This window comes from Pleurodeles waltl, chromosome 3_1 (assembly GCF_031143425.1).
Source record: "Pleurodeles waltl isolate 20211129_DDA chromosome 3_1, aPleWal1.hap1.20221129, whole genome shotgun sequence".
Taxonomy (NCBI): Eukaryota; Metazoa; Chordata; class Amphibia; order Caudata; family Salamandridae; genus Pleurodeles; species Pleurodeles waltl.
In genome coordinates this window covers 877,505,462-877,519,809 of record NC_090440.1, presented here as the reverse complement: position 1 = coordinate 877,519,809, position 14,348 = coordinate 877,505,462, and the positions used below count along the sequence as shown (strand labels likewise).

At 46.1% G+C, this 14,348-nt stretch overlaps 1 protein-coding gene across 7 annotated transcripts in view; it reads right to left on the bottom strand.

The window, feature by feature from the left end:
• Positions 1-14,348, bottom strand: part of THRAP3 (thyroid hormone receptor associated protein 3) — a 222,794-nt gene that overhangs the window by 14,947 nt on the left and 193,499 nt on the right. For all 7 annotated transcript variants that reach the window (XM_069223850.1, XM_069223848.1, XM_069223853.1 and 4 more), the window contains one exon: positions 5,470-5,484. In XM_069223850.1, coding sequence (XP_069079951.1) covers positions 5,470-5,484 — 15 coding nt within the window. The remainder of the gene's footprint in view (positions 1-5,469; positions 5,485-14,348) is intronic.

Sequence of the window (14,348 nt, the reverse complement as noted above, 5' to 3'; positions counted from 1 at the left end):
GAATGCACCTAACTATCCATCTAGCAATGCCTTGTTTTGAAATTGGATTTCCTGTATGAGGTTTTTGAAAGGCGACAAATAATTGTTTTGACTTTCAAATTAGTTTTGTTCTGTCAATGTAGTACATTAGTGCTCTTTTGATGTCTAATGTATGTAGTGCTCTTTCGGCTACAAAAATCTGGTTGTGGGAAGAACACTGGTAATTCTACCGTTTGATTTAGGTGGAACGGTGAAATTACTTTTGGTAAAAATGTAGGATTGGTCCGTAGAACAACTCTATTTTTTTGTATTTGAATAAATGGTTCTTGAATGGTAAATGCTTGAATCTCACTCACTCTTCTTAGAGATGTGATGGCAATTAAAAATGCAACTTTCCACGTTAAGTATTGCATTTCACAAGAGTGCATGGGCTCAAAAGGTGGTCCCATGAGTCGTGTTAGGACAATGTTGAGGTTCCATGAAGGAACTGGTGGTGTTCTTGGTGGTATAATTCTCTTTAGGCCTTCCATAAACGCCTTTATGACTGGTATCCTAAACAATGAAATTGAGTGCGTAATTTGTAGGTAAGCAGAAATTGCCGTAAGATGTATTTTAATGGAAGAGAAAGGTTAGATTTTTGCAAATGTAGTAAGTATCCTACTATTTCTTTTGCAGATGCGTGTAAAGGTTGAATTTGATTATTATGGCAGTAATAAACAAATCTTTTCCACTTATTTGCATAGCAGTGTCTAGTGGTCTGTTTTCTAGCTTGTTTTATGACCTCCATACATTCCTGTGTGAGGTCTAAGTGCCCGAATTCTAGGATTTCAGGAGCCAAATTGCTAGATTCAACGATGCTGGATTTGGATGTCTGATCTGTTGTTTGTGTTGTGTTAACAGATCTGGTCTGTTGGGTAGTTTGACATGAGGTACTACTGAAAGGTCTAGTAGTGTTGTGTACCAAGGTTGCCTTGCCCATGTTGGTGCTATTAGTAGGAGTTTGAGTTTGTTTTGACTCAACCTGTTTACTAGATATGGAAGGAGAGGGAGAGGTGGAAAAGCGTACGCAAATATCCATGACCAGTTCATCCATAGAGCATTGCCTTGGGATTGATCTTGTGGGTACCTGGATGCGAAGTTTTGGCATTTTGAGTTTTCTTTTGTTGCAAATAGATCTATTTGAGGTGTTCCCCAAATTTGAAAGTAATTGTTTAGTATTTGGGGGTGAATTTCCCATTCGTGGGTTTGTTGGTGATCGAGAGAGATTGTCTGCCAACTGGTTCTGAATCCCTGGAATAAATTGTGCTATTAGGCGAATGTGGTTGTGAATCGCCCAATGCCATATTTTTTGTGTTAGGAGGCACAACTGTGTCGAGTGTGTCCCTCCTTGTTTGTTTAGATAATACATTGTTGTCATGTTGTCTGTTTTGACAAGAATGTATTTTTGGGTTATTATGGGTTGAAATGCTTTCAGCGCTAGAAATACTGCTAACAGTTCTAAGTGATTTATGTGAAACTGCCTCTGATGTATGTCCCATTGTGCTTGGATGCTGTGTTGATTGAGGTGTGATCCCCACCCTGTCATGGAAGCATCCGTCGTTATGACGTATTGTGGCACTGGGTCTTGGAAAGGCCGCCCTCGGTTTAAATTTGTACTGTTCCACCATAGAAGTGAGATGTATGTTTGGCGGTCTATCAACACCAGATCTAGAAGTTGACCCTGTGCTTGTGACCATTGTGATGCTAGGCACTGTTGTAAGGGCTGCATGTGCAATCTTGCGTTTGGGACAATGGCTATGCATGAAGACATCATGCCTAGGAGTTTCATTACCATTTTGACTTGTATCTTTTGTGTTGGATACATGGCCTGTATTACCTTGTGAAATGTTTGAACCCTTTGTGGACTTGGAGTGGCAATCCCTTTTGCTGTGTTGATTGTCGCTCCTAAGTATTGCTGTGTTTGACACGGCAAAAGGTGTGACTTCGCGTAGTTGATCGAGAAACCTAGCCTGTGAAGGGTCTGTATGACGTAGTTTGTGTGCTGTGAACATTGTCTTAGCGTGTTGGTTTAGATTAACCAGTCGTCTAAGTACGGGAACACATGTATTTGCTGCCTTCTGATATGTGCAGCTACTACTGCCAGGCATTTTGTAAAAACTCTTGGCGCAGTTGTTATTCCGAATGGCAACACTTTGAATTGGTAATGTATTCCTTGGAATACGAACCTTAGCTATTTCCTGTGTGAAGGATGTATTGGTATATGGAAATACACATCTTTTAGATCTAATGTTGTCATGTAGTCTTGCTGTTTGAGCAGTGGGATTACGTCTTGTAACGTGACCATGTGAAAGTGGTCTGATTTGATGTAGGTATTTAGTGTTCTGAGATCTAGTATTGGTCTCAGAGTTTTGTCCTTTTTGGGTATTAGAAAGTATAGTGAGTAAACTCCTGTGTTTTTCTGTTGAATTGGAACTAATTCTATTGCGTCCTTTTGTAGCAATGCTTGAACTTCTAGTCCTAGAAGATCTATATGTTGTTTTGACATATTGTGTGTTTTCGGTGGGACGTTTGGAGGGAATTGGCTAAATTCTATGCAATAACCATGCTGGATAATTGCTAAGACCCAAGTGTCTGTTGTTATTTCCTCCCAAAGTTTGTAAAATTGGCTTAGTCTTCCCCCCACAGGTGTTATGTGATGGGGGTGTGTGACTTGTGAGTCACTGCTTATTTTGAGGGGTTTTGGGGCCTTGGAATTTTCCTCTATTTTTTGGGAATTGGCCCCCTCTAAATTGCCCCCGAAAACCTCCCCTTTGATATTGACCCTGGTAGGTAGGCCTTGTTTGTGAGGTTGTGGTTTCTGTGGGTTGACCTCGAAACCCTCCCCTAAAAGGTGTTTTCCGAAATGTGCCTCTGCTCTGCAGGGAGTAGAGTGCGCCCATGGCTTTGGCTGTATCGGTGTCCTTTTTGAGTTTTTCGATGGCAGTGTCTACCTCCGGCCCAAACAATTGCTGTTCATTAAACGGCATATTGAGCACAGCCTGCTGGATTTCCGGTTTGAACCCAGAAGTGCGCAGCCATGCGTGCCTTCGTATTGTGACTGCAGTGTTTATTGTCCTTGCAGCTGTATCTGCTGCATCCATGGAAGACCGTATCTGATTATTTGAGATACTTTGTCCCTCTTCCACCACCTGTTGCGCTCTTTTTTGGAACTCCTTGGGTAAGTGTTCGATGAAATGTTGCATTTCATCCCAATGAGCCCTGTCGTATCTTGCCAAAAGTGCTTGTGAATTGGCAATACGCCACTGATTTACTGCTTGTGCTGCAACTCTTTTTCCTGCAGCATCAAATTTGCGGCTCTCCTTGTCTGGAGGTGGTGCGTCGCCTGAGGTATGAGAGTTGGCTCTCTTACAAGCTGCCCCCACAACTACTGAGTCTGGTGTTAGTTGTGTTGTAATATATATTGGATCTGTGGGCGGTGGCTTATATTTTTTCTCCACCCTCGGAGTTATGGCTCTGCCTTTAACCGGATCCTGATTTTTTTTTTTTTTATGTCTTAGCATTCCTGGGAGCATGGGAAGGCATTGATACTGGCTATGGGTGGAGGATAGGGTGTTAAAGAGAAAGTCATCCTCAATTGGTTCCGAATGTAAGGAGACATTGTGAAACTCGGCTGCCCTTGCGACCACCTGTGTATAGGATGTACTGTCCTCAGGTGGTGACGGTTTTGTAGGATAAGAGTCTGGGCTATTGTCAGACACTGGAGCATCGTAGAGGTCCCATGCATCGGGAGCATCGTAGAGGTCCCATGCATCGGGATCATCCTGACTCATTGTGGTATGAGCTGGTGAATGCATCAGTGGTGGAGTTGTTGCTGGTGATGCATGTATTGATGGTGGTGGAGACGGTGGTGGGGTTGTTTTCCTTGCCACCTTTGCCTGTGGTTGCTTGTCCTTTTGTTGAAAGGCAAGTTTCCTCTTTATTTTGATTGGGGGAAGAGTGGTTATCTTCCCTGTGTCCTCATGAATATGAAGCCTTCTTTGTGTGTAGTCAGGCTCTACAGCTTGAAGCTCCTCTCCAAATCTATGTAATTGGGAGGTTAATCCTTGTTCCTCTGTATAGGAACTACTTTTCGGCTCCAAGGCTGGCTGTTTCGGAACCGAAACCTTTTTGGAAGTCTTTTTAGGCTCCGAAGAAACCTTCTTTGTTTTCGGCGTGGTGTCTCGGTGCCGAAATTCTTCGGTGCCGCTGTCTCTGTGCCGAAGTTTCTCGGAGCCGCTGTGTGGCGGTATCTCGACCGGAGTCGGATGACTTCGACACTAGCATGCCCTTTTTCGGTGCCTTGGATGGGTCGCCTAGTTTTCGGGTTAAGCCATGGCCTGTTGGCGGTGGCGTCCCCTGGGCTTTTGTAGACTTCTCGTGAGTCTTGATTTTCGACATCTTACTCACGGTTTGGTGTGTTTCTTTGGCGTCGAGTTCTTCAGAATCCGACTCGCGGATGGAGAAAGCTTCTTCTTCCTCCTCGAAGCGTTCTTGACCTGTCGGTGTGGACGCCATTTGCAGTCTCCTGGCTCTTCGGTCTCTCAGCGTCTTCCTCGACCGAAACGCTCGACAGGCTTCACAAGTATCCTCCTTGTGCTCGGGGGACAAGCACAAGTTACAGACCAGATGGTGATCCGTATACGGATACTTGTGATGGCATTTTGGGCAGAAGCGGAATGGGGTCCGTTGCATGAGCCTTGAAGTCGCACGTGGCCGGGCCGACCAGGCCCAGACGGGGGATCGAAAAAACCCCGAAGGGCCACCGGAGATCTTCAGAATTCGGTGTCGATTTGTTCTAACTAACCCGATACCGAACGCAAACAATACCGACGTTTTTTTCCGAGATTCTAACTAACTTTCCGACCCGAAACACGGAGCGAAAAGGAACACGTCCAAACCCGATGGCGGAAAAAAAACAATCTAAGATGGAGTCGACGCCCAAGCACAATGGACTCGAAATGGGAGGAGTCCCTCGGTCTCGTGACTCGAAAAGACTTCTTCGAAGAAAAACAACTTGTAACACTCCGAGCCCAACACCAGATGGCGGACTGTGTACAGCATGTGTATCTGCAGCTACACATGCCATCGAACATACATTTATAGATTAAAACAGAAAGGCAAACTGTTTGTGTTTCCTTGTGTGCAAATGATGTGGCAGCAAACTGGACAAAGACGGCTTGTGGTGGCCCCAAGGGGTGATGGTGTGAATTCACTTTAGTTTTTTCACTCTAAGACAAATCAGTTACAAAACAAAATACAACCAGTACATGAGCTTTCGGTCACAAAGTCTGCAGGGAATCAAGTATACAATTGCTTAGATTTTCTGCCAGAGCAATCAAATACCAACATTTTAAAGTGAACCAAGTATAGCTGTTCTCTTGAAAATATTGAAAAGAGGGTTAAAACAAAAGAAAAACGAAAGATCTGCACTTTTTGTATATTTGTACTAACCTCTGCATTCTTTTTCTGTGTAAGACAGCAGTTAAGCAGGATTCAGGAAAAAAAAAAAAAAATGATTGTACGTTAGTGACACTGCAACTGTGGCACAGACCCATCAGCAAATATACATGTTAGGATCATCTGGCAGCAAACATTCAATAAAATGTTTACAAATGGCATGTTTTATTAAGGAAAATGTTACTTACCCAGTAAGCATTGTTCGTGGCATATAGTACTGTAGATTCACATAATCCCACCATCTAGTGGTGGGCCAGAGGTGTGAAAGTTATTTTTCTTCGAAGTAGTCTTTCGAGTCATGAGGTAAGGGGACTCCCTCTCTTGCTGGTAAAGGCATGGTCAGCTGTTCCATTGTTAGACTGTTTTTCTTGCAAGGGGGTTGAGGATGTAATGTGGAGCAGAGTGTATTGTAGAGAGATATAAATGCTGAAAAGGTTTTGATAACATTATCAATAACAAACAGATGTCCAGGGAACAGGATGGATGCACATGAATCTACAGCACTACATGCCACGAACAGATGCTTAGCATTTTCTGTTCAAGGCATATGTGGGCTGGAGATACACATGCTCAGCATGGACTGTAAAGCAGTCCACCACTAAAAGTGGTGGATAACCTGTGGGTGTTAGTGGTTTGAAATAGTGTATGGAGAACTGCTAGACCCATATTAGCTTGTTGGTGAGCGAGCACATCTATGCTGTGATGGGTTGTGAATGTATGCGGTTTAGACTATATAGCTGCCTTGCACATGTCAGCTATTGGTATACTACCTAGAAAGGCCATCAACATTCATTTTTTTTGCAAGTGGCCTCTAGGAGGGATAGGTAGTGATCTTTATGCTTTAGCATAACAGGTTTGTAGACATTTAATCTAACAGGAAATAACCACTTTGGATATAGGTCTGCTTTTTTGTGTTGTTGAAAATGCAACTAATAGTGTTTTTCAGAATTTTTTGGTTCTATCAATGTAGTACATAAGGGCTCTTTTAACATCAAGTGTATGTAGGGCCTGTTCCGCAACCAAATAGGTTGGGGGGAGGGGGTGAAGACTGGTAACTCAATAGATTAAGATTAAAATGCGATACCATCTTTGGTAAAAAAAAAAAAAAAAAAAAAAAAAAAAAAAGTAGGACTAGTCTGTAGTACCACCTATCTCTAAGTGGTTGGAAGAAGGATTCTTGGCAGGGCTAATGCCTGAACATCACGGACACATCTGAGTGATGTGAGGGCAATGAGGAATGCAACCTTCCAGGATAAGAACCGGAGGAGACAAGAGTGTAAGGGCTCAAAATGAGGGCCAATTAGTCTTGTTAATACAATATTAAGGTTCCATGTGAAAGCAGGTGGCAGCTGTGGTGAAATGACTTTAACCCCTCTAAGAGGGGTCTGACAACTGGAATTTTGAAAATGGAAGTGTGTTGCCGGTTTTGTAGGTATGCGGCAACAGCTTTCAGATGCAGCCTTACTGATGTAAAGGCTAGCCCTGAGGTATGTAGATGGAATAGATAAACAATATTGAGCCGTTGCCGTCAACAGGTCAATTTGTTTTAAATTTTCTTCATTTTTTTTTTTTTTTAATAGAGTTGCACTAGTGAACAAATCTTTTCCATTTAGCAGCATTCTAGGCACGAGGGGTGCACCTGTGTGCTTCTCTAAGAATATCTATACATGGCTGAGGGAGGTTTAAGTAACCAAACTCTAGGACCTCAGGAGCCAGATGGCAAGATTGAAAGCTCTGGGATTGGAGTGTCAGATTTCTGTGATTTTGAGTGAGAAGGTTGACGATTGGCAAGTCAAGGCTTTGTTGCAATGGCAGAGGGCTTCGTAAAGCCTACCTTTCCTCTTCCTTAAGAATGACTGCCCCTGAAGTAGCCTTTATAGTACCCCCTGTCTGAGGTTGTCTGTATTTGTGGATGCTAGTAAGATGTGGACTTGTCTGTGGAGGTGGATTTTGCTGCTCCAAGATAGGGTGAGTGGCAAAAGGAGGCACGGTGCGATGGTGTTTCAAAACACTCTCATAGCTTTGGCGATTTCATTATCTTTCATGATTGTCTCCAGTAAAGAGTCAAGTTGAGGACCAAAGAAGTGTTCTCTGTTAAGGGTAAGTACTAGTATGTTTTGTTGCACTTAGGGTTTGAAGCCTGAAACTGAGCCAGACATGATGTCAGAGGAGGACACTAAGAATTTATTCTCCTTGCAAAGTTGTGACGTTTCAGCACTCCGTCCTTCATTTTGTGTTGCTAAAGTCGCCTTAACTGGGAAGGAAAGGTATGCCCAGACGTGGGTCCCATGCTCACTGTGCCACTGGATTTAAGCTAGCCTGGCTGATGAGGGAGTGATACCTGGAAACCGGTCCTAGGATGCTAGTTTCCAGTCCAGGGAGGACTTGGCCTGGCAGTTCGGGCTGGACTGTTCTCAGGGGCAACAGGGTCAAGACTGATTTGCATACGACTGGGTCCAAACGTGTGTGGCATGGTGAGCAAAAGAACAATGGATTAAGCCCAGCTCTGTGACTGGGGGTGAGCGTTTGAAAAGTTTCAGCACTCAGTCCATCTTTCTTTTGTAATGCTAAATTCGCCACTGGCTGGCAGATTGAGCAGCCACTCTTCCCTGCTGCGTCTATCTTTTCACTTTATCTGTGGAGGCACCTCACCAGAACATTGACGGTTTCCCCTTTTTCCTCACAATACATCAGGAAGCAGTTGTTCCTTAACATATGTTGGGTTGGTAGGAGATGGCTAGTGTAGGAAGTTGGCTCTGTATGTGCTATTTCAAAGTAAGGAATAGCATGCACAGAGTCCAAGGGTTCCCCTTAGAGGTAAAATAGTGGTAAAAAGAGATAATACTAATGCTCTATTTTGTGGTAGTGTGGTCGAGCAGTAGGCTTATCCAAGGAGTAGTGTTAAGCATTTGTTGTACATACACATAGACAATAAATGAGGTACACACACTCAAAGACAAATCCAGCCAATAGGTTTTGTTATAGAAAAATATCTTTTCTTAGTTTATTTTAAGAACCACAGGTTCAAATTTAACATGCAATATCTTGTTTGAAAGGTATTGCAGGTAAGTACATTAGGAACTTTGAATCATTTCAATTGCATGTATACTTTTCAAGTTATTCACGAATAGCTACTTTAAAAGTGGACACAGTGCAATTTTCACAGTTCCTGGGGGAGGTAAGTTTTTGTTAGTTTTACCAGGTAAGTAAGACACTTACAGGGTTCAGTTCTTGGTCCAAGGTAGCCCACCGTTGGGGGTTCAGAGCAACCCCAAAGTCACCACACCAGCAGCTCAGGGCCGGTCAGGTGCAGAGTCCAAAGTGGTGCCCAAAACGCATAGGCTAGAATGGAGAGAAGGGGGTGCCCCGGATCCGGTCTGCTTGCAGGTAAGTACCCGCGTCTTCGGAGGGCAGACCAGGGGGGTTTTGTAGGGCACCGGGGGGGACACAAGCCCACACAGAAATTTCACCCTCAGCAGCGCGGGGGCGGCCGGGTGCAGTGTAGAAACAGGTGTCGGGTTTGCAATGTTAGTCTATGAGAGATCAACGGATCTCTTCAGCGCTGCAGGCAGGCAAGGGGGGCTTCCTCGGGGAAACCTCCACTTGGGCAAGGGAGAGGGACTCCTGGGGGTCACTTCTGCAGTGAAAGTCCGGTCCTTCAGGTCCTGGGGGCTGCGGGTGCAGGGTCTTTTCCAGGCGTCGGGACTTAGGTTTCAGAGAGTCGCGGTCAGGGGAAGCCTCGGGATTCCCTCTGCAGGCGGCGCTGTGGGGGCCCAGGGGGGACAGGTTTTGGTACTCACAGTCGGAGAGTAGTCCGGGGGTCCTCCCTGAGGTGTTGGTTCTCCACCAGCCGAGTCGGGGTCGCCGGGTGCAGTGTTGCAAGTCTCACGCTTCTTGCGGGGAGTTGCAGGAATCTTTAAAGCTGCTTCTTGAAACAAAGTTGCAGTCTTTTTGGGAGCAGGTCTGCTGTCCTCGGGAGTTTCTTGTCGTCGTCGAAGCAGGGCAGTCCTCAGAGGACGCTGGTCCCTTTGGAAGGCGTCGCTGGAGCAGAGTTCTTTGGAAGGCAGGAGACAGGCCGGTGAGTTTCTGGAGCCAAGGCAGTTGTTGTCTTCTGGTCTTCCTCTGCAGGGGTTGTCAGCTGGGCAGTCCTTGTTGTTGCAGGAATCTAATTTTCTAGGGTTCAGGGTAGCCCTTAAATACTAAATTTAAGGGCGTGTTTAGGTCTGGGGAGTTAGTAGCCAATGGCTACTAGCCCTGAGGGTGGGTACACCCTCTTTGTGCCTCCTCCCAAGGGGAGGGGGTCACAATCCTAACCCTATTGGGGGAATCCTCCATCTGCAAGATGGAGGATTGCTAAAAGTTAGAGTCACTTCAGCTCAGGACACCTTAGGGGCTGTCCTGACTGGCCAGTGACTCCTCCTTGTTGCTTTCTTTGTTCCCTCCAGCCTTGCCGCCAAAAGTGGGGGCCGTGGCCGGAGGGGGCGGGCAACTCCACTAAGCTGGAGTGCCCTGCTGGGCTGTGACAAAGGGGTGAGCCTTTGAGGCTCACCGCCAGGTGTCACAGCTCCGGTCTGGGGGAGGTGTTAGCATCTCCACCCAGTGCAGGCTTTGTTACTGGCCTCAGAGTGACAAAGGCACTCTCCCCATGGGGCCAGCAACATGTCTCTAGTGTGGCAGGCTGCTGGAACTAGTCAGCCTACACAGACAGTCGGTTAAGTTTCAGGGGGCACCTCTAAGGTGCCCTCTGGGGTGTATTTTGCAATAAAATGTACACTGGCATCAGTGTGCATTTATTGTGGTGAGAAGTTTGATACCAAACTTCCCAGTTTTCAGTGTAGCCATTATGGTGCTGTGGAGTTCGTGTTTGACAGACTCCCAGACCATATACTCTTATGGCTACCCTGCACTTACAATGTCTAATGTTTTGTTTAGACACTGTAGGGGCACAGTGCTCATGCACTGGTGCCCTCACCTATGGTATAGTGCACCCTGCCTTAGGGCTGTAAGGCCTGCTAGAGGGGTGTCTTACCTATACTGCATAGGCAGTGAGAGGCTGGCATGGCACCCTGAGGGGAGTGCCATGTCGACTTACTCGTTTTGTCCTCACTAGCACACACAAGCTGGCAAGCAGTGTGTCTGTGCTGAGTGAGAGGTCTCCAGGGTGGCATAAGACATGCTGCAGCCCTTAGAGACCTTCCTTGGCATCAGGGCCCTTGGTACTAGAAGTACCAGTTACAAGGGACTTATCTGGATGCCAGGGTCTGCCAATTGTGGATACAAAAGTACAGGTTAGGGAAAGAACACTGGTGCTGGGGCCTGGTTAGCAGGCCTCAGCACACTTTCAATTGTAAACATAGCATCAGCAAAGGCAAAAAGTCAGGGGGCAACCATGCCAAGGAGGCATTTCCTTACAGCTAGTACTTGTTAATAGACCTTCTGAGTTATGACAAGGGCTTTGGATGGGTCTTTAAAGATGTCTGGTGTGTATCGTGGCATACCCTTAAGCACAGGCAGATACTGTGCCAATTGTTGGATACAGGAGAGGGTCTCCTTGGCATACCCTTAAGCACAGACAGATAATGTTCCATTTCATATGTATTCCACAGGTCATCCTGGGGTGGGATGTAGTACTGGTTACAATCATCCACACCCTCCCGGAAAGAGTAGGACCCTCTGAGGAATATGAAATTAATTGAAGTAGTGGAGGTGGTGCATCTGGTGGTGGACTGTTTGGACATTCCTGTACCGCCAAAGCACAGGAAGAAGGCTGACAAGGCTACTAAGTCTCCTCAAATGAAGCAGTCTTAGTCCTGCAACAGTGTCTGGAGGTCTTGTCAACATACGGCCAGTGTCAGGGAGTATAACCAGGTGCTTTTGTCTGTAGTCTATTTCTTGGAGCTGCTGGTGGAAAGAATCCACAGGTTCGGATCCAGTCGTTTCTCTAGGGAAGGAGTAGGATTTCGGCTCTGATGCGGTTTTCAGCACCAAGGGTTTCGATGCCAAGGTGGAATGGTGGTTCAGCGCAGATGCACTCGACTCCTAAGTTCAGCTCAGCTAGTGTGGGATTCAGTTCAGGAGCATGGGTCTTCTGCTGTTTCTTCTGCGCAAAGGTCTGAGACAGCTTGTTGGTGCAGACCAGGGCCAGAGGACAGTGGTGGCCCGAAATGAAGTTTTTTTTGTTGTTGATCCAGACCCTTTGGAAAGGCTTGGTAGGCCTGGGGCTGGAGGGAGCTCTGAACAGTGTCCCCGAATGAGGTCCTGCATCTCCAGCTCGGACCCTGATGTATCTTCTTGCGAAAAGATGCCCTGGTCTGCTGCTGACACCTGGGTGTGGTCATCCTCCTGAGGTTCCTCAGGTTGAAAGCTCGTGTGTCCTTGGTGCTGCGATGGGACATCTCGAACCATCGAGCTCTTTGATCACGCAGTGTCTTCTTAGATCAAAAGGACTTGCAGGCCTAACAGGAGACTTCCTGATGGTCAGGAGAGAGGCAGACATTACACCTAGTGTTGATCAGTGCATGGAAATTTGGTGCGCAAGGGCAAAACCGGAAGGGTGCCCGTTCCATCACCAGATGAACATGGCAAGGACTGGACCGAAGTAGAAAATTTGCCACGAAAGGCATAGGCCCATGGGGACCTACGTTCAGCCTAAAAGGGATTGAGTACTAACCGCAATTGAAAACAATACAGACGTTAGGCTAAAAGTAGGAAACAATCATGTTGAGACAGAAGAGCACACGCCCGAACCAGACAACGGAAGAAAACTAACGCAGGAGTTGATGAACACACGCATTACCAGCTAGAGAAGTCACGACTTTACCTCATGATTTGAAGTACTTCTCCAAAGAAAAACAACTTGCACACATATAAGTCCAACACTAGTGCTAGTACATCCACACGAATGTTTTGTAAACGTATGTGGTGTAGACGATGTAGCTGCCATACAAATGTCAGCTATAGGTATGTTTCAGAGGAAAGCCATAGTGGCTTCTTTTTTCCGAGAAGAATTTGCTCTAGGAGTAACAGGTAACTGTCTCTTTGCTTTAGAATAGCATATTTGTATACACTTTTCTATCCATCTAAGTGTGCTGTTTTTGGATAATGGACTGCCTTTATGAGGTAGTGAAAAAGCTACAAAGAACTGCTTGGTTTTCCCAAAGCCTTTAGTTCTGTCAATGTAAAAGACAAGTGCTCGTTTAACCTAGAGTGTGAAAAGCTCTTTCCGCAAATGAGTCAGGTTGCGGTAAGAAGACTGGTAGCTCAATGAATTGGCTGATATCGAATTGGGAAACCACTTTAGGAAGGAACTTCGGGACTGTGATAAGGACCATTATGTCTCTAAGGATCTGGAAAATAGGTTCTTCCAAGGTTAGTGCTTTCAGGGATAGAAACACTGTCTGAAGCTCGAGGTATTTGAGATGCAGGGATCGGCGACCGATCCCAGAGGCCCTGTACTGTGAGGTCTTGAAGGTGAGCACCCCAAACCGACAGTGATGCATCTGTGGTCAGAATGACCCAAGGCATAGGTTCCAGAAGAAGGCTGCCCTTTCAACAGGTTGGTGCTTTTCCACCATTGCAGAGAGCAGTGTTTATCGAGGTCTAACACTATGTCCTCCAGGTGGCCCTGTGACGGAGACCTCTGATGATACAGACACTGCTGTAAGGGACACATGTGGAGTCTGGCATAGGGAACGATGGCAATGCAGGGCATCATCCATAACAAGTGCATATTAGTCCGGACTGTATGTATGATTTTCCTGAAAATGGGGGAGCAGAGACTGAAAACTCCTAAAATGGGCCAGGTTAGGGTATGCTAACACTAACTCTGCACTGAGAACAGCTCCTAGAGAGGGCTGTGTCTGAAGAGGGTGAGGATGGGATTGTGAATCCGAGCGTGTGAAGCAGGTCCACTGTCATCCGAGAGTGATATGACCTTGATTAGCCAGTCGCCTAGGTAAGGGAACATGTATATTTTGTCTTCTGAAAGGTGCAGAGACTACTGTTAAGCATTTTGTGAATACTCTGGGAGCAGTCGTGACTCTGAAAGGCAGGACTCGGAACTGGTAATGTTTGCTTGCAACCACAAATCTTGGGTAATTTCGGTGAGCAGGGACGATGGGGATATGAAAGTAGGCGTCTTAGACTGAGGGCCAGCATAATGTTGCCTTGCTGTAGCAGGAACAACATCTTGAAGAGTAACCGTACGAAAGTATTCCGAGAGACTGTAGTGGTTTAATGGTCTGAGGTCCAGAATAGGCCTGAGAGAGCTGTCATTTTAGGGAATGAGAAAGTATAGGGTGTATACTCCTGGTCCCTATTATTGTAAGGGGACAGGTTCAAAGGCCCCTTTGAGAAGAAGGGACCGAACCTCTTGTTTGAGAAGCATGAGGAGCTCGTGGGATAGTCTGTGAGCACGAGGGGGAATGTTTGGAGGCGAGGTAATGAGCTCCAGAAAATAACCATGCTGGATAATTCAAAGGACCCATTGGTACTTGGTGATTCTGACCCATTCTGGAGGAAAATTCTGAAGTCGTCCCTCTACAGGTGTGGAGTGGGTTTTTGGGGAGGGGGTCGGGGAGAGGAAAGAGAAGACCGAGGTAGTCACTGCTTTGCAGTGGAGATAAAGCCTTGGGTGACAATGCTGTTACCTCTGCCTCTATAGGCTCCCCTGAAGAAACCCCTAGAATATGAGGCTGAAGGCTGCCTGGGCTGGGAAATAGACGCTTCAGAGGTTGTAGATTTGTAACCACCTCTGAATGAGGGGGTGAGGAAAAGTGGATCTTCTTGGTGGTGGTCTTTTACCGAATCTGATTACCTGGGCTAAGGGTGCCCACTACATATTGAATTTAGTGGATGTTTTAGGTGGAACCTGG